The sequence below is a fragment of the Coturnix japonica genome, chromosome 3, assembly GCF_001577835.2.
Source record: "Coturnix japonica isolate 7356 chromosome 3, Coturnix japonica 2.1, whole genome shotgun sequence".
Lineage (NCBI taxonomy): Eukaryota > Metazoa > Chordata > Aves > Galliformes > Phasianidae > Coturnix > Coturnix japonica.
The window spans coordinates 54,550,520-54,571,765 of NC_029518.1; the positions used below are offsets into that span (position 1 = coordinate 54,550,520).

At 38.3% G+C, this 21,246-nt stretch overlaps 1 protein-coding gene across 2 annotated transcripts in view; it reads right to left on the bottom strand.

Annotated features, from left to right (window-relative positions):
* TPD52L1 (TPD52 like 1) overlaps positions 1 to 21,246 on the bottom strand; it is a 48,893-nt gene that overhangs the window by 7,661 nt on the left and 19,986 nt on the right. Inside the window, exons 3-5 of one of the 2 annotated variants that reach the window (XM_015858778.2) lie at positions 17,772 to 17,920; positions 6,176 to 6,277; positions 1,316 to 1,330 (exon numbers count right to left, since the gene is read on the bottom strand). In XM_015858778.2, coding sequence (XP_015714264.1) covers positions 1,316 to 1,330; positions 6,176 to 6,277; positions 17,772 to 17,920 — 266 coding nt within the window. The remainder of the gene's footprint in view (positions 1 to 1,315; positions 1,331 to 6,175; positions 6,278 to 17,771; positions 17,921 to 21,246) is intronic. The other variant, XM_032443289.1, reaches the window with a different exon arrangement.

A 21,246-nucleotide genomic window follows, 5' to 3' on the forward strand; every position in this document is an offset into this window, starting at 1 on the left:
CATTTTTCAGATTTATGAAAGATTGGCCTGAACACATCAGGAGTGCAGATCTTTAACAACTCTAGTTAATTGAAACAAGCGTTAGTCTTGTAACACATGACAAACAGGCAGAAAATAAGCATTTGGAAGTATTTCAGCATAGATTGCTCCTCTGCTAGTAGCAAAACATTTCAAAGCTCAGAATAAGAAGATTACATTGCACCAAATTAAATTTGCACAGCTGAGAGATGGCATGTGGCAGACAATCTGAATACTAAGTGCGTATTTTACTGAGTTCATCTTTTATTTTCTTTAAAGAGGTGAGAATGCAAGTTATAGGAAGAGTGACAACATGTTCATGTTTTACGAGAAGGCTCAAACAGAAAGCTTTTCTAAAGGCACTCGTGCCAATGATGGGGAGAGATTTCCAAGGGCTCAGTGCAGGGGCAAAAGAACAAAGATTTTTCCTGATGAAGACTGCTATGTGCTACATTTTGGTTTCATGTCAGAGTGAGACAGAAAGGTCAATCTATATCACATTCTGAAGTTTTCACAATGAAGTAAAAACCAGCATTTGGATGCCACTTGGCTGGTAAGGAAGGATTTGATGAGCTGCCCCATGCACTGGAAATAGTACGAGGCTGGACAGACTGTCAGGACTCAACGGCTGTGCGGGGCCCCTCTGTTGAGTTGAGCTGACATCAAACCAAACACTTATGGAATCTTTCAGCAAACATTATTCATCATATGCTGAAGTGCTTTGTAGCATCAATATATTCAAGCTCCAAAGAAGATAAAGAACTAGTTATACTAATTAGGTTAAGAACTTGTCTTACCTTTGGAAATCTTCCCAGGACTACAGACTTCTAAACATGCACACTTCATGGCTAATACAGTTCTACCTTATTAATGGGGAGGTAATTATTTTTTTTTAATGAATCTTCATAATACTTTGCTGACTAAACTGTTTTGTTTTTTGTTTTCTTTTTGCTAAGTGTTCGCTCTTTGTGTTCTAACCTCTGACAGAAAAAAAAAAGACTGTTAAGGGAATGGGATTACATAATTGTAGGTTTTCCCAAGAGCAGCATCTTTGAATGCATTCATTATTTGAATTTAAGACAAAACTACTTAAGTGCAAGGCAAACTCACTCTAGGCTCTTAGTCCAGTCCTTTCCTCATCACACAAGCTATGCTATATTAATGAGGTGTTACATTTCATGTAGCTAAGTTTGTATCATACATAGCAACACTGAAAAGAAAGAGGTTACTGTGTTACCTTCCATAAAGCAAATCCTGCTAAATATAGAGGTACCATTCAAAGAATAATGTGTCTTACCTAATAGAATGTGATCTTTGGAGGATGCACAAGAAAAGAAAAGCAAGAGTTAGAAGTATTATAAAAATGCAATGAAAATATATACATTATCTGCAGCATGCCAAAGTGCCCAAGGAGAAAATCATCCTCATTCACACTACACTGTGATCAGCTTAGATTCCCTTCAAGGCAAGAATTTTCACGTGCTTCTTCACACACTGCATACAGAAGGGAAATTGTGCCTGCTAAACTTTGCATCCTCACCCTTAGGTCAGGTTTGACCAATGCTAACTGGTTTCCCTCCCCAAGTCCTACCTTTACATCATTAAAGAGGAGATAAGGCTAGTTTGAAATTTGCATGTGCAGCATCAAATACTTGTTTTTCTTTGCCTCTTTTTGGATTTCTTAATCATCTCTATGTTGAGGCGGGTACAAAAAATAGCGAGCTTTTTAATTCCCAAATTGACATTTTCTAAAATACTTCTTCCTTGTTTAAAATAACACTTGAAACACTTTGATGCTGCTTTCCGGCTCACGGGAAACTTAATTAAGGCAGTAGAACTAGGAGAGTCACACTGATATACAATATTTAAAGGATGTCATTAAGGTTCCCAAGTTGAAAAATGATGATGCAGACTGCCTCTCCTTCATCAGTGTATTACTGGTGCAGCCTTTAATTACAGACACTTCAAGGGAACACCTGCATCCCGCAGGGAGCCAGAGAGGTGGCACAGACTTAATGAACGTCACTTCAATGGTTACTCTCTTGACATCTTTTTCCAGTGTGTGTTGTGACATATTATTTACTGCACACTACTCACACCTTGCTCTGAAGAAAAGCAAGGATTTCTTCATTGATGTTTACAGGGCTCATTATCACATATACATACACTTCTCATACATGGATATATCTTAATCTCTCATTTTTTTTTCCTTTCTTTGTTCAGCCCCACTGAAGCACTTGTTATTGTTCTGATTCACATCTGCATTTATTCCAGTTCACTTGTACACCCTGCTCTGACACAAATACTTCAGTTGAAGCCTCATCTGAGCTGACCAACACAACTCTCTCCCAAATCTTGGATATACAGCACTCCTGCAACAAATGCTGGAATTCAGTTTAGATTAGCAGAAGTATCATGACAACATGGACTCGTGCTGCATTTGCAAGCCACAAGTCCAGCACATACCAAGTCCTTACCTTAACTGCAGAGCTGGTGAGCTGGCTGCTCTGTACTCACCACCTCTGCATTTGACTTTTTATCATCTGTTAGTGCAGCACTTTACTCCTCCCTTCATCAGATTTTAACATCTCATTTTGAATTCTAATCTTGCTGTCTAAAGATCCTGCATTCCCTCCCACTGCAGTCATCTAGGTGGTTCATGTGTACACATGATGCCATTGTCTAAGTCAGCAGTGGAATTGTTGAAGTTTAACAGACTCAGGTCAGAAGCCTGCTAAATCCTGTGTTATAATGAGCGACTGACACCTATTCCTTGAATGTAATTGCCTGCTGCCTATGCTCTCTTCTTGCTAAAGCAGTAACACCTAAACTATACTTCTTCAGCTTCCTTAGAGGATTGTGAAAACAGTGGGCAGAGCCTTATATAAGCCATATTCCATTGCAACCCCTGCCCCTAATCCATCCTCTATGACAGGTGTTGGTGACAGTTTAAGGTAGTTTTCTTGACAAACTCATTTTTGATACTGTCATTGTGCTATTGTCAAGATGCTTAAAAAGTAACAGGTTAATGCTTTTCCCTAACATTAAGTCATCTCTGAGGGGAGAACCATCCACCTCCATCATGCCAACAACCTCTCCCTGCCTGTACTCTTCTGCCTCTTTCCACATGTATCTTTCATCTTCTGGAATAAGTCATCATACTACCCTCATTCATTTTCAGAGTGGGCTCATCCCAGGAACTGAATTTGAAAGGGTTCCGCGTGATCATGTAATTAAAGAGAATGTGTGAGACAGCTGAATGAAGGATGTATAAGTAGCATAACTGTTGCTGCCCTAATCTTCATGCCTCTGTTAGTTTAATCGTCAAATAGATTTTCTTGTATATCAATATACATGACAGCGTACATATAGTACTAAAATGTATGCATTTACCTTACTGCTGTGGCATCTTTATGTTTTTATTTTAAAATAAACAAACAAACAAACAGAAATTCTCCCACTTGGGATGACAACTTATCTCTATAGAAGCCACAAGCAGAGCTGAAATTCTGCAGAGCAGTCCAATAGTATTTCAGGAAAAGATCCAAACACTGCCAGCATACAAAGGAGCAGGGGGTAAAGCCCCTTAGCCCCATATAAAATCTCAGCTCAACATGGCATGACTTTGAAATATTCAAGTGTCTGGGCCCAGGTCTCCCAGAAGCACACTACTGCTCTACAAGAAACCTGGTACTCCTCTCTTCTCCACTGCCTTCCTCCTTCATGTCCGAAAATGTTAACAGAAATAATATGAGAAGGAGATGAAGTGGTAAGAAAATCTGGTGGCAACAGGCTGACTGTAAGACCATTCAAATCCGCCACTGCCACAGATGGGGTAAAGAGCAAACACACCAGACTGTTGAACATATGGGGAATTACAACGATTATCTAGATTCTATAAAGCAGTTTCAAGTGTCCATTCTGAATGAAAGCAGAACTGGGATTTGCATCTGGATGCTGCTGGTGAGCATCAGCCTTAATGCTTAAGCAACAGAATTAAGTCAGTGTCTGATGTGTGTTTAAATCAGCATTACGGAAAGGGACAAAGGTAATGCATGTGCTTGATCACTGAAATAAAATTATTTGGATTAGGAAAAAAAAAAATGAAGGAAGAAAAAACAGTGAAAACATGCCTTTTTACAGCTTATTCCTCCAACCATGACCAGCACTGGAGTAGGAGAAAATATTTTTAAACCAGGCCATTCAAGTGGTAAGGTTTACAGTGAGACCCCTTCAAATGCTTGTGGACTCAGCCTCTTGGATAAAGGGCTAATGAGATAAATACTACCCATCTGCTTTCCAAGTGTTACTCACAAGCACAATCACCAAAGGGTGGGGGGTTGGTACTGACAGGGAGGAGAAACAAATTCGGTAGCAGTCAGTAATTAAGGGCAATACTAAGGGAAAAACATGCTCTATTACAGTGAAGAGATGATTTCAGCGTTAGCAGAAATTTGACACGCTATACAAAGCACAGTAACATGACCTGAGAAGTACTGAATTGTTGTTCTTCTTTCCCTCTACCATCAAGAACCAGCATACTGGGTATTTACACATCAACTCTGATCCCTGATGTAAGGATCCAAAGCACTGAAGCATCAGTATTGTTCACCAAGCCCTGGCTTTGCCTTTGTTACATAAGAAAGTTTGAGGAAAGAACATAGGATGAAACAGAATACATGCATGCCACATGGTGCACAAACTCCTCATCGTGACTCTCTTAAATATATACTATACAGCTATGAAAGAAGAAAATGCACTAAGAATTAACAGTGGTTGAAAAAAAAAAAAATGTGAAAAAAAAACACCAAAAACCAACATATGCAACTGAGCCTGAGGCTGGATAAAAGGCTACATCATAAAACCAAACAAATTCATGAGCAACACAGAAGATGACATTAGGACTATATTCAGTATTTCTCATACAGAAGAGTGAGAAGGCATCAAAAGAAAGAACAAGCATATATAACAGGAGAAGTTTAAGCGTATGAGGTCAAGCAGCTCTTAGCTTATGTTCATAAGCTAGTTGCAAGACACTGGATTTCCATTTTCAACTTTAACATGGAAACAAACATTGTAAGGCAGATCATACTGTGATGAAGATTTTCCTTTTTCAAATTACACCTACTAGCAAGCAGTAGTATTTTTGCAGAGGTTTTGTTTGGCTGTGTGTAAAAGATAGATATGACTCTAAAGATTTCAGAAGATTCTGATTAAGAAATGAGTTAGGGAAAAAAATTGCATTAAAAACCCCAAAAGGATTTGAAGTACTGTAAAATGGGTTAATACAGTGAAAATGACCAAAGAGTAAACATACATTAGTATCTCTAACAAATGAGACCTTTATTCTAATATTCAAGCCCATTTACTTCATCACACACACACACACACACACACAAATCAACTCCCTTAAACACACAAGAAGAAATTCTATAATCCTGCTGCCAAACTGAAAACTTAAGTGTTGATTCACAGCCTACATTTTCTTCTTTCATGCTCCCACTTTGAGGAACCTTAGGATTAGTACTTTCAAAGATACACTAGTATGTGAAGCCTGACATTTAAGTACTTAAATGGTAATTCTTCCCCTCAATCCCTGTTATTTCCATCATAGTTTATCTGTCTCTTCTGATGAGACAGATCAAATTAAATTAAAAAAGAAAAAAAAGGCAGTAAAAGTTTGCTAGATAATAAAAATTCATCTTCAGAATGTGGTACTACTTTTGCTGCATCCTTTGCACATCCTGGAAAAGATGATAAAAAATAGCTTGAAATATTTCTTTATCATCTTTCCACACATATTCTCCACAGTATGTTGTTTTCCTTAGATGATCTTTGTGTCCATAATACCCATATGAGTAAAACTGGGTTAATAGAGACCTTACTGCAGTATTGTGTTCCATTTTATTGAACATTTCCTTCAGTTGCTAAGCTGTTCCAAAAGGATTATTTATTTGTTTATTGATAAAAACAGGACTTGAGTAAAAACATTACTTTCATTCATTGTTACCTTCTTTTTGGTTCAAAACAACGAATGCTTTAAAATACTCCAACTACCTGAAATACCAGAACACTATTGTAGACCAAAAAGAGAAGCTGATAGGCTTTTATATTGTTTCTCCTCAAAGTAAGGGCAGTGAAACAGTAGCTCCTATACCTCATATCTCCAAACTTCTTGCTGATAGCAGTTCCTACATTGCTGATAGCAGCTGTTGCTTTTTGTCCTGCATGGCTCAGGGTCTCATGTGTCTTCTTGTACCTGGAAACAAAAACAAAGAGCAAAAATAATAACATGTATTTTTAAGAGAGATTAAAATGCTCTGCTATTTGTTCCCTCTTTCCTTATTTCTACATTTTAAAGTCTCTAAAAGGCTAAGAAACACAGTAACTTGCACAAAACAAATCACAGAGATGCCCACTTCTGCACAGCTTTGTAAATGCAGTTTAATCCTAATGTGAGCAAAGAGCTCTTCCTCTCCCCATTGCATTTAGTGTCTTCCAAGAGAGTAGGCACAAGCTGTTTAAAAGCAGAATGCTGTGAACTGTTGAACACCTGATTTATACAGTTTTTGTAAATTCACATCAAATAAGAATTATCTCAGCAAACACCAACTTTCTGGCACAGAGGAATCAGGAAACATACAACTCTGCTCTCTCACGTATATACCAATTAGAAACACACATATACACATTAGGTAAACTTCAAAATTATTTACTAATATTTCAGATTAGACAAAATAGATCTCATCTGTATGCTACAATTCCTGTAGTTTTTAATTTTTCAGAGTAAAGGAAGAAGCTTTGATAAGAGAAAGATGGAAAAATCTAGACAGCGAATGTGTATTATAGCTAAATAGCACTGATTCCTTTCGGAAGTCACTCAATTTATGTATAGCATATACATTCAAACACAGAACCTTCTTAATTTACTGATTTAGGATATACACTCTGCTCTACAAAGACCCTTTGGAATGGTTAATTTGCATCCTCAGAGTAATCAATAAGCTTTTTCTGCACAGATGCTTTTTTTTTTGCTGAATAAACTAACTCTAAGCACGTCAGAGGTTTCCTTCTAAGGAAATTATCTGAAACTCCCAGTGACGCAGACAAGCTCATAATTGGAAATACTGACCTAGTAACAAAAGCAGAGCCTACCAGAAAATTACTCTTTGTACCCCGTGGTGTGCCTTGGCAGAGAAGAACTGCAGAAATGATCATGAAAAATTCAGAAGTACAGTTCCATCGGTCCTAATTCTCCTTTGAACAAGTTTTGTAAGATTGCAAATATGTACCAGTATGCACCAGAGATTAATGCAAAAAATCCCCCTGCCTAATTGTTAAACTGGAAGCAGAGTGCTTTCTTCTAACTTGTAGTCATATGAGAGCTATATAACCTTGTGGATATAGGAGAAGTAAGAGAAGTCCACCATTCACAATACAGAACATATTTTTTTTGTCAGGCCCTTCTAGCCTTAGCACCTTTTACTGCTGAAAGTCTTTTGCTGAGGACTATGCTGTAAAAACCACAGGTCAGAAGGAAGATGCCTGAACAATGTGGTATTCTATAAAAAATAATTTTCCCCAGTACAAATACTGGGATTTTATGTCCCTAACCCATAAAATAGCTTAAGACTGCCTAACAAATTCTAAATCTGACAAGTGGAAGGTGCCATTCTTTGAAGGATCTTGTCTGAGTTTCCAATGAATAGAAGAACAGCCTAAAGGAAGGATCTTAGACTGAGGTACCAGATCTCAAAGAGACCTACAGTTTGTTAGATAACTTGAATTAAACTCATGCACTAATTCGAAATGGTAACGAAAGCCAAAACACTGCAACAGAAGGAGCACTGGTTATGTTGTTTGTTTGGTTTTTGGTGTTTTGCTTTTTTTGTTTGTTTGTTTGTTTGTTTTTTGTTTTTAATTTTTCAGAGTACAAAGATGATCAATGAGATACTTTCTACTGGGTTTCCTTTCTCTGCAGCCCTGCTGTTTCTGACTGGACACAAGATTGCAATGCTCTTATTTCACTGAGGCCTCATCCCACAGTTTGACTAATTTAACCTCTGTCATTCTAAGTGGACATATTTTCACCTCATAGAATAAAGAGACACTAAAATAGTTGTTAATGATGCCTCATTCAAACTATGACCTTCTTGATAAGTATTGTCTACAAAATTCTGTGTATATACTCAGTGAAGTTGATAATCATGTAAAAATCTATCTAGGGACTGATACTATTTAAGCACAAATTGCCATTAAGATGTAAAGTGCTTTACAGAACTCATTCTGAGATTTTTTTTTTATTTTTATTTTTTTATTTTTTAACAATACACTTTGTAGTATACTACATGCATGGACAAGTTTATGTTTATGGGTCAGTTTCTCCATGTCTTGCCTTTGTGCTGCAGATTCTTCATATTGCATAAACCCATTGAGAGAATAGTCCCATTCTGACTCATTTCTGAACATTTCTGAATCATTCAACATTTCTGAATCATAGAATTGCTCAGGTTGGAGAAAACCTTAAAACATAATCAAGTCCAACCACAACCTAGCCAAACTACCCTAACTCTAACAACACTCCACTAAATCAGGAGCCTGAGCACCACATCCAAACAGCTTTTAAACACATTCAGGGATGGTGACTCAACCACCTCCCTGGGGAGCCTATTCCAGTGCTTAACAACCCTCTGTAAATAAGTTTTTCCTGATATCCAACCTAAACTTACCCTGGTACAACCTGAAGTCATTTCCCCTCGTCCTATCACCAGTGAGAAGAGACCAGCCCTGCTCTCACTGCAATCACCCTTCAGGCATTGGAAGAGAGCAATAAGGTCACCCCTCAGCTTTCTTTTCCCCAGACTAAGCAGCCCCAGTTCCTTCAGTCACTACTCATAAGGCATATTCTCCAAGCCCTTCACAAGCCTTGTTGCCCTTCTTTGGACCTGCTCCAGCACCTCTTTATCCTTTCTATATTGAGGTGTCCTAAATTGAATGCATCACTCAAGGGTGGGTGCTGAGTACAGGGGCAGGATGACTTCCCTAGTTCTGCTCACCACACCATTCCTGATACAAGTCAGGATGCCACTGACTTTCTTGGCCACCTGGGCACACTGCTGGCTCATATTCAGCTGACTGTCCATCAGCACACCAAGGTCCCTTTCTGTCAGGCAGCTTTCCAGCCACTCCTCCACAAGCCTGTAGGGCTGCCTGGAGTTATTGTGACAGAAACATTAACACTGTTGTGGCCAGAATAGTACCTTCATCTAAAAAAACCTCTCAAGAACTGGTTGAAATGACACTGACTATGACATTTCAACAGATAATACGCACATACTTTTTTCTGTTAATCCTTTAAATAAAAGGACTTTCTCAATATTTCTACTAGCAAGAAAGACATGGAGACTACATTTATGTTCCTAATACTTCTGTTGTTACACAACGGCACAAATCTAGCTAAGACTGTTATGCAACAGGTCTTTTTTCAGCATTAACTAGCAAAAAATGACCTTTGACATGAACTCCCCCATTTCCTCTAGTAACGCTGAAGGAACTTTAAGGAACAAAAATGCAACAAAGGTAAAATGCTGAGCAACAAGGAATGCCTGGGAGCAGAGACAAGAAACAACAGCTTCCATCACCAGCGACTACCATAAAAATCAATCTCCACCATCCTTGCCATGATGGTGATATGCACCATTCATACCACCATGTCTTCTTCATAAATAAACAACCTTTCCACAGAGCACACTTACTTTCTGTGATTAATTATGCTCTTTATTTATAGTCAGAAGAATATTTGGGTTCAGATTTTTTTTTTTATAGTTATGTTGTATTTACACCGCTCATTTTATACCTTGCCATTGTCACTATTTTAATACTGACGACCTCCAACATATTCTTTCTCATCTCTGGGAATCTTCTCAATTGTATGCAACACCATTAATAGGAGCCAGCAGTGTTCAAATTTTTAGGTGATGCATTGCTTTCATACAGTCACACATCAGCATCATGGCTATAATTCTAAGAACATGCCACATGTCCCATAGCACCAGCAGAAGAAGAAACAGACTAACTAGATACAGGAGTTGCTTGATTTATTCAGTCATAGAATCATAGAATTACTCGGATTGGAAAAGACCTCAAAGATCATCAAGTCCAACCGCAGCCTAACCATAGTACCCTAACTCTAACAACCCTCTGCTAAATCATATCTCTGAGCACCACATCCAAACAGCTCTTAAACACATCCAGGGACAGTTACTCAACCACTTCCCTGGGTAGCCTAATCCAGTGCTTAACTACCCTCTCTGTAAGGTAGCATTTCCTAACATCCAACCTAAACTTACCTTGGCGCAACTTGAGGCCATTTCCCCTTGTCATGTCACCTGTCACCAGTGAGAAGAGACTTGCCCCACTCTCACTGTAAGCATCTTCCAGGTACTGGAAGAGAGCAATAAGGTTTCCCCTCAGCCTCCTTTTCCACAGACTAAACAGCCCCAGTCACAGCAGGAATGCCTTTGATGTTTGTGTGGCACCTAAACATACTCCACAGCACAGGACAATTACTTATAATGAATAAGAAGGATCAGATTTCATGCTTTTTTACTTACATCTTACTAGTCAAAACTTACACTGTATTTTGTAGGCAAAAAGATTAAACAGATACTGTATCTGAACTGTAGAATTGCAAATCAAGCTCAAGCTCATTCTGACTTTACAAATATTAACTTTTTCCAGATGACTTTCACCGAAGAATTGAAACCACAAACTTCTGATTATAATTTGGATTTTAAAATACAGAATATCCTTCACACACACAAAAAAAAAAAAAAAAAAATTCAACAAGACTGATATTATTAGAAGTTATCATAAAATATGTTGATATGGCACAGTTAATTCTGCTGATACACTCTTCCTAAAACACGTAAAAGAAGCTTACATCTTCAGTATTGTAACATACTCTGCTGACAGATAGATTTATACCATATTTTGAATGCATTTTTACCTTCATATAAGGCATTTAGGTCAGACTATCATACGACAAAACTGTTTCACTAGCTGATTTTAACATTCAACTACATTAAAGAAGATTATTATTTCATTCTCGCATTATGTCTTATGAAATGGTGTTTCATATAAAACACAGTTAAGCAGCAGACATATAAAGAGGTCAGAGAAATAGATGTTTAAATGGCAAACATCATCTGCACGATAAGACAGGATAATCATACTGTGTGGTATTTGATTTCATCTCGACTCAATGCAGAACAGCCCTTCATACAGTAGAGTTAAATCTAACCAGCTTTCATAGGCACAGTGTATGAGCTCCTGACAGAAGAAAACTACAAACACAACGTTCATATTTTGCATGGCCATCTGCACATTTGACCTACTATCAAATTAGAAAGATTCTAAAACCAGCTTCCATAAAATACAGCAACACATACTGCCAATCAGTACATCTTCATTCAGCATTGTTTCTCTTCATAATGCTTGCTTGCAAAATTAATCAGTTTGAGAAACCAAATTCTGTGACAGAGCTTACAAAAGATGCAAGAAAATGCAAACAATTAACAACAAAATCACATAGAGCAGAGCCTGGTAGCACAAGTCACACCCTATGGAGTTTGCCTCTTCTTTCTTTTCAAACTGTTAGTCAGATTAAGAATGACATTTTCTGGAATCAGTTTAAAGCATCTGGGTCTCTGGGAAACTCTCAGCTAGAAAACTATTTTGCTGTTAATTTTCTGTGAAAAAATAGAAAGTATTAAATAAATTACACTAGTACTAAAAAATAGATGTATATATGAATGACAGATATTATGGACTTAAAAGTTAATATTATCTGTACGTATTCTCTAAGAGCATTCATATTCCCATTCTGCCTACAAATGAATTCTGAACTGTTTGGTTTAAATGCTTGCCTGAAATTGCTTCCAACTTCAGACAATAACAGATTTACTTTTTTAGCATTCCTCATTCTAAGAATGAATTGAAACCATGCTGGCCCCTTGATGGGTGCAGCAAACGCCTAAATCATTTAAAGGAGCTATGCCCCAAGTAGCTCCTCTCCTAAAGAGAGATTAAGGGCTGAGCTAAGGGAACAGAATCTCTTCAGGCTCCATTGAACCTGCCTCCAGCCAGAAATCTGTGCAGCACGCAAACTTTTAAGTTAGAGGAGGGCAGATTTAGGTTGGATGTTAGGGGGAAAGTTCTTTACGATGAGAGTGGTGAGGTGCTGGCACAGGCTGCCCAGAGAGGCTGTGGATGCCCCGTCCCTGGAGGCATTCAAGGCCAGGTTGGATGGGGCCCTGGGCAGCCTGGTCAAGTATTAAATGGGGAGGTTAGTGGTCCTGCCTTCGTGGGGGACTGGAGATTCATGACTCTTGAGGTCCCTTCCAACCCAAGGCATTCTGTGATTCTGTAAATTGCTGTGTTCAGCAGGCAGGAGATAGCTGTGAGTCAGGAAAGGTGTCAGGAGACAGTGATAAATATTTTGTACTGTCCTGCAGTGTAGTCTTCAAAGTCATGGAAAACTCTGGGGATGCAACTGTGTGAAGGGTATGACTTGTACAGTATAGTATAGAATGGAAGAGAAACAAGCAGTTGTGATACAGTTATTATCAGGGTAGAAGAGACATAATACATTGTCTCAAACATAGAAAAGCTTAAGACATTCCAGGACAAAGCTTCAGAATACATCACACCTAAAACTGAGCCACTAACATTGTCTGTGGGCTCCGTACTGTAAACTAGATGAAAATAATCTATACAGATTAAATACATCCCTGTCTCCCTTTTCCTTTATTTTCTTTCCCCTTCTCTCTTCTTCTTACCATCTTTCTTACCCCTTCCTGCTCCTTCCTCCACTTCTTTTTTTTCTTTGCTCTCTTCCCTTTCATTTTCCTACCACTTCTGTTTTCCATTTGGTTCTTCCTCATCTTTTCTTTCCCTTCCCTTATTTTTCCCAGTCTTCATTTTCACTGAATCTCTTCTGGTCATTTCAGAGACTCCAGTTCACATTTAGCGCCGCCGCCACCCCTTCCCCCGTCCCCCCTCCCGCCCTCCCCCTTATACTAACATAAAATTTACAGATATCTATAATGAATGTACATATTTTCTAGAGTAAGCTCATAATTACTGTGAATTTTTCTTCAAGAAACACTATATTCATAGATCTGTAACAGATCACCCAAACTGCCTATGGAAATCTCATTAGCTGAAGCTTCTGATCTAAACCAATGTACTTTATTTTCATTGTCCCTTTCCTGAAAGACTATGTTAACTTCAAGTCCTTTCTCCAATCTTATTTTCCATTAGGCCATCCTTCCACATTCAAGGCCTGAGATATACACAGAAAGGTGGCCCAAAAAGCCAACAAAGCCAAGTCTTTGAAGAGGGTGGGAACATTGCCTGGCCTCACCCAAAGGACACTGAAAATTACTGGAAATGAGAGGCTTCTTTTCTTTTATAGAGCTCACACCCACACTCAGGTAATGTACTTGCTAAAGTCAACACGCCTGTTTCTTCACTTCTACAACCAGTACATGTACTTTCAAATTTAGAGAAGAAAATGACAAAAGGTGATTACGTATTACAATGAACAGAAACACCCACATTTCTATTACTACCACTTGTAGCAAGTATGTGTGTGGGAACATGTTATACTAAGTTCATAAAAGTCACAGTAGGCCCATGGTTGTCCAGAAATTATAGCCAATTTCCTGAAAAAAATTCTAAGGCTCTGGAACACATTACTATGTATTTAAAGTTATACTAAAGGAGGCTCTGAGTACTGTAGATTTGAAGTCCAAAATGCATGCAGAGCAACTACTGATTTCTATTTTCTCATCGCCTAGTAGAAATTTAAATTACAAAACATGAGTTCACAATATTTGTGGAAACCCACACTATTATCCTCAGGTTCCCTATCAGCAGAATTAAGCTGGTACATACAGCTTTCAATGAGTAGCCAAAGATGTGATCCTTATTCTGTTTCTGAGGAAAAGGCCAAGTCCATGTTGAATGCTCCCTTCCCAGATCTCAGGCAGATGTTACAGAGCAGAGCAATACTGAAGCCTTCCTAAGTGAGCTACAAAAGTCTGCCAGTCGGGCGCTGCCTTGGAAACACACTGTTCGGAGTTAGCACTTACAGCTCTTCTAATTCTGGTCACTTAATTCATGCAGTTTTCTGTTTCTACAAGTGACTATTTTGTCTGTGAGAGCAAAAGAAGAAAAGCTTGTTTAGAAACACGGTTTTGTCAGATTCCTACCTACGACACTTCCATTTTCCATCACCTCAAAGCAGTCCCAATGCCCCAATTCAGATTACTGAGTATATAGGCTTTGAGACATTTGACTGCTACAGAGCCCCTGAAGAGAGAATAGGTTTTATTTCAATTTTTAGCTACTATAATGATTTATTGGCCACTAAAGAGCATCTCCCTACAGTAATCTGAATGTCTAGGGTACTAGTTTTTGTGTTTTGTGCTTCTAATTCAAGCAAGATTGAGAAGGAGTTTATGGGAACTATTAGCGTGAGTGAGGTTACTGGTGGATTGTTTTACAGATACAGCTGCTGCTTAGAAACTCAGTAGCCCTGAAATATTTCCCTAGAGTATAACACTGTACCATCCTATTGTTTTCTTCTGTGAGAAGAACAGTAGCTTAAAAGCTGAAGGCCAAAGTTGGACACGGTTACAATTCATACAATTGCTAAAGGTGAAGGTGCCTACAGACCTGTGTTTGCTATATAGCTATCTCTATGAGAGAGAGATGAGAAACATAAATTAACCTTTGTAATCTTCTCCATGTATTATGCAAAGCAATTTTGTAACTGCATTAAAGAATAGGTTTTCATTCAAGGAATAATTGGATACCAAGGAGCGATTGGATGTTGTGTTGAGGGACATGGTTTAGTGAGAGCTATGGGTAATAGGTGAACATTTGGACTGGATGATCTTTTAGGTCTTTTCCAACCTTGGCAATTCTATGATCCTATGGTTCTATAATTTTTTATAATATATATTTCTGACCTTGACTAGAAAAATGGGGCAAGGGGAACCTAATCATGTTCAACAAAAGGTTGACTACTGACTAGCAGATTGGTGGAGGTAATCTCTTTCCTCTGCTTACCACCAGTTAAAACCAGACCTTCAGTGCTGGGTCTTGCTGTAGGCTCCTCTTGCATGAAGAGGACATGAATATACTGGTGAAAGTTCAGAGAAAGGCCAACAAGACAATTTAAGGAATGGAGTATTACTCTTATGAAGGGATGCTAGAGAGTTGGGTCTGTTTAGCCTGGAGAAGACAAGACTTGGGAACTTAATCTATATGTATGAAAACCTGTAAGTGAGTGAACAAGATACAAGACATAATCAAACATAAGAAAAAGGTTTTTCACTGAAAGTGTGTTTGAATATTGTAATCAGCTGCCTTAGAGGCTGTCGGCTCCAACCTTGGATTCAAAACTAGACTAGATATAATCCAGAGAACCATGCTCTAGCTCACTCTGTTCTGGGCAGCTGGACTGGATGATCACTAGACATCACTTCCAACTTCAACTACACTTTAATTCTGCATAAAAGTAGCCCAAAAATTCTCTAGAGCAATCATCTTATCTCTATGCACTACACAGTAAAAATCTTAAATGCAGAAGAATAGAGACCACTGTGGAAACTTCACTGAATCATCACCAATCAAAAAGATTTAGATAAGCAAACATGCTGTGTTCAGGTTACGTAAAACTTTTCCTTTGTAGCAGAACATTAATAAGAAGAGCTCGGCTGTGGTCTCTGTAAATGTCACTGCGAAGACATTTTTAATGATTCCTTAACCTAAAATAAATAACCTGCCAACATTAGCTTGCTTCTGGAATTCAAGTAAATGAATAAGATATGTTTAAAATACAAATAAAACCCTTCATTGCTAGAAGCTAACATAGTACCCACCCACCTCTATTCACTGCAATACTGATCTTTAAAAACCTGGTGATGGGGAATCGTTCCAGCTCATGAAATGACATTAAACTCAAGACAATCATTTGCTCTTTAGTTACTGATATCCTCTGTAGTAGAATGTCTACCTTTCCCTAACTCAAAGATTCATACCACACTGATAAAGGCTACTAAAGTTTCTTTATCCTTGTGAAAAGTATCAATACTCAGAACGAAAACTGAAAAGGTATCTCAGAAAATGCTACAAAATTTCAAGTAACAATTTAAGCTTTTATTTTGAAATTCTGCTTGTGTCTACCAGTAACCACAGTTTAGGTGCCTTCTGCTTCTCTCTCTTAAAGTTCAGTGCATCTAGAACACTCTCTCCTGGAACTTGAGAGACAGAATCACTGTTGTCTAGCACAAGTGCCTCTGTTAATGACAGTTTCATGAAAATTAGATGGGATTTAGACCTACCTGAAAAAAAATCTCCAAAGGTTACAGTTAGGAGTCATGCAAGCCACAATACCTGCTAACTGGTTTATGCCTTATTTGACTTCTTGACTTCTAGCTTGACTGTAATTACTGTCACTGAAACTGCTCTGCTCTCTTTGGTACAATGAGACTGCTTCATCGTGGGTAATGTCAGTGCCCTGCCTGCCTCATCACTTGTGTGAAGTAGCTCACTCTTGCTTCTCCATAAGAGTCTCAAATTCAGTTGCCAATTGCAAAATAAATAAATAAATAAATAAATTTTGAAACTTCTGTCAGTTGCAAAATCAAACACATTTGTGTTTTTTGTTTGGCTTTTTTTGTGGTAGATTTGGGACAGATCTTATCACAACCTCCATATGTATATTTTTAACTCCTTCCTTACACAAGACTTGCACTAATAGCTCTTGGCAGCAAGCTGTAACTCAAATAACCTCCCTTCCTTGCCCCTTTCACCCAGGCTCTTAGGCATTTTTCAAATGCACCTTCCTGGAAGGCAGTAACTGAGTTAGACTACAGGCTTCCACAGTAAATTGGTCTGGTTCTAAAAAAGAAAGTTCACATTAAACTATTTGTACAGATACAGTGGAATGACTATTCTTTACACTTCTACATTACTTTTCAACCTAGAAACCCAGAGCTGCTTACACATAAAAGGAGAGTTTCACTGAACTTTTGTGAACTAGTTATGTACTTTCCACAGTGGTAAACCAAGGCTCTGATACTCGACTTGCCAAAGAACACAACGTTGGTAAACTGCAAAACTTGATATACTTGATAGACATAGGACTTAAGATAACTTTAAAGATGGCACAGTTAATAACAACCATGTTTTGATGTTTCCTTTGAACAGCCAGGAGCAGGATTTCAACAGAAAAACCCATCAGCTGATTCCATTAGTAATCCTTTATAATTCAGATAATAGGATACTTAATATTTATTTTTGAATAATTGCTAATATTTGGTAATCTTTCTTCTCTTGGTAGTTGAAAACATAATACATTGAGATCAAACATGTTATTTTCTCTTCTTAGTAAAGACTGTAGGAATGTGTCATGGGACAGGAATATTGACCTTGGTTCCATGACAGATTCATACGCACTGACTTTGCAAAAGTGAAGTGCAATAAAGTAGCAAAGCATATCATTGCTGTGGAAGGTTTTTTTTCAGGTCTCCTTTCTCTGAGAGGCCTGACATACTTCCCCCTGTTCTCTACCCATTCTGGCAGGTATTTCTATGGAAAAATTTCATCCCAAGGCTCAAGGCAGTACATCTAATGTGCTACACAACATATCAAAATGAATTTGTGCAGTATGTACTCACGCAGAAGTTGTCTGCATATCATGCCAGCTTTTGCTAAAGTTCTGCTTCAGCTCATTCATCAGGCTCATGCCAAGCTTTTGTTTAATTTCAATCAGGTGCTTTTCTTTGGCTGCTAGTACTTGCCGCAAAGTTGAAATTTCATCCTCTAGCTGAGAGAAACAAAGAGGGAGGAGAAAGGAGAGAGGTGTTAGCCTGTTCATGCAGAAAGATAAACACATGCCATCCTGGAAGATTAAATGCATCTCACACAAACTTGTGGGGATTTTTGGTGTGACAGCAAAGGCACAGATGTATGAGCGTGTTTAGATCACAAAGATATTGAGAACAAAGCTAACACCACTGCTGTAGGTGACTCTCTCTGTATATACCATTGTACACACCTGTTAAGATGGACAGAATACTCCAGAAAGGAAGTGGCTATTGAACAACCTGACTAAGAACTGCCTTTGGACATCGGGAGCCTCAAATATCACCTTTCACTCACAAGGGAATTGGACAAAAGACAACTGGAGAATTCAGATAGATATCTCTCTTCTAATGTACAGGCATTTAACTGAAAGATCATGTTTTAATCTTGCACACGTAATAAAAAATAAATTCTTGGCAGCAGGTGAAATAAAAAAAAATAATAATTCACATAATACTATAAGTCAAGGGTATCTGGGGTGTCTATCCTGTATCTTACACCCTACATGTTCTAAAATAAGTGAAAATAATTCAAAAAACCTTTTCAGAGCTCCTTGCCACCAATGCAACTACATCAGTTCAAGCTGCAAAGATGACATTCAGTCCGAACAGAGAGATACAGTTCTCTCTGCAATAGCCATTGCATCAAACACATTAAAACCAAAACTGAGCTTCATTATGTCAATGTCCAGAGCACTTGACCAAGACAAGGAACAACTGAAACAGTTTGCCACTGACTGTTTACCCACTGGGTGGTACTCCCATGAGCACAGGCTTGAATTCTTCACTAGGAAGATTCCTAAACCAATTATGCAACCAGAATTCAGAGGCACTGAAGCTAACAAGGGTAAGTGACATGAGCAGCTGCCTTTCACTTCAGGTTTAAAAGTTCCCTTACCAACTGTGTTACTTCCTCCACGTGCTAACAGTATAACATATGGTAATGTATCATACCATATGTTAAATTCCCTGGGATCACGCTCATCCTGAGATTTAACACTATTGGCTGCACAAACACCAGCAGATTCGGTTGTGACCTCTAAGGTTATATTTACAATGTCAGTACCGGCATTATTTTTATCTTACACATTCATGCATCCTGCTTCCTTGTAAAAGTGTCTGTGGGCCCACTGTACTTTAAAAAGTCTCACTGTTTAATCCACCAGCTACCAATTTCTTTCCTTTGTCACTACCTACTATCTAAATTATCCAAAAAACTTAAGCAGTAGGACTATGAACACAAAGCAAAACCACAACCACAGTGAAGCAGACACCAGTATTCACCAAGACTTGTGGTACCAACACTTCATTGGTAGAAAGGGTAACAATCCAAAATTGCTTTATTCTTTTGCCCTATCCATTACACTCCATTATATTTATAACCTGAAAACAAGATGCTGCAAGAGGCAGTATGAGTTTCTATTCTGAGTGGATAACAGGTTAAATGCTTACAGAATGGAGAAATCACAAAATTCAGCACACCTTAAATGGCAGTTTAAAACTCTCTTTGTTTGTTTCCCACAAGTTTGCCCGAGTAACGCTGTAGAAGAATTTAATTTAACCAATTCCAGTATGCTTATGTGTACATAAACATTAGCACTTTCCACTTGGGTAGCACTAGGCTGATCATTACATACTTGGATATGTAAACATTTGAAGGTTTCTATTAAAATTACCTTCCACCTGTTCACTTGAATAGATGCCAAAAGCTGTGAAGCCCTAAGAAAGTATTAACCCTGTGGTCAGTGGTGCAAGTACGAACATCTTTGATTGCATTAAAAATAATACATTATTTATCTTTAGAGATCAGAAACTACCTTTGAACTGAAGAAATGCTCCCAAGTTCCATCATTTTAACCTAATGGCAGACACAAAGCTCCCCCAAAGTGCTCAGATACCAGTGAACAAAGAATGAGAAAGAATTAGGGACTTCCAGTAGGATCTTGAAAGCCATTTAAGCATGAAACATACATAACTCCAATGGAAACAACAACAAAATCCACAAACAACAATTCAGAGAGTACATGAGAGGTAAAATAGAGCATTCTGGATGAAATGATACTAATAAAGAAATATGTAAATTGGTATTATCTGTATATTCTGGAATACACAGTACTATGTAAAATGTGGAGGTGGAAAGATGCATAAAGATGGTTGGAATACTATTGACAACAGGCTGAAATGATTAGCAGAATAGTAATTTGAATATGTTTATGATGCTAGTTTTACTAATCAAGGCACTGAGTGATAAATATTAAGTGTAAAAAATCAATAACAACAGGAGACAGCATGGTTAAACCCATATTTTTAAGCCAAATTAGACAGCTTTTTTTCTTACTCTATCACCAACCAAAGTGTAGTATCCTGGCCTGAGTGTTTGCACAGCCCTCTTCCTCAGAGGAAACTGAACCAACACATAAGGATATGGAGAAAAACAAAACCACCGCTGGTGGACCAGAGCAGTACTTGAAAGCAAAAACAGATAGCTTCTCAAAAGGAAACATCACCCAATTGCCACAGTATTTTTCCTGGAAGAGTTGAGATCTTACAAGTTTTTGAAAGTATTTTTTAAGAACCACAAACAACTTCTAAGCATAAGAGTTCACCAAGGTTATGCTCCAAGTCTTTCTCTGCACAATTACAGTTTTGTTCTTAAGAGTAAGCTGTGCGCCAGTGAACTGCTTTTGGTAAAAGCAGAAAATAATTTCCTGTTCAGCCAAGATCAGTGTATTTGAAAGGCAATCTCTCATTTGTTTCTTGGTACAAGAATTAGAGCATTTCTGTCAGAAAACTCATCTCTCATAGGAATTTTCAGGCATGCAAAAGAGACATGGGATAAGTCCTCTTGCTAGAGACATATCTGTATCAGATGGTTGCAGGAAGCTTTTTTATTCCTTGTTTCCATACACCTATTTTGTCCCTTTCACCTGAAAAGGGAAAGGAAGCATTCAGGCTGGAAGAGATCTCTGGGCTTATCTGGTCCAACCCCTGCTCAATCAGGACAGCCTACAGCGGGCAACTTTTGAAGATCTGCAAGGAGGAGACCCCACAGCCTCTCTGAGGCAACCTATGGCAGTCCTCCATCACCTGCACCAATGCTCCATCACCTACATAGCACAGAAGTGCTTTCTGGTGTCCAGAGTGAACCTCCTGTTTTCCCTTGGGCCTCTTGTCCCAACAAATAGCCAATAATTGATGGATAAATTCCTACATCATTGTTGTGTGATAAACAGTAAGTGAAGTTTCATCTCCCTTCTTATATTTACCAAAAGTAACAGGATAAGAAAAG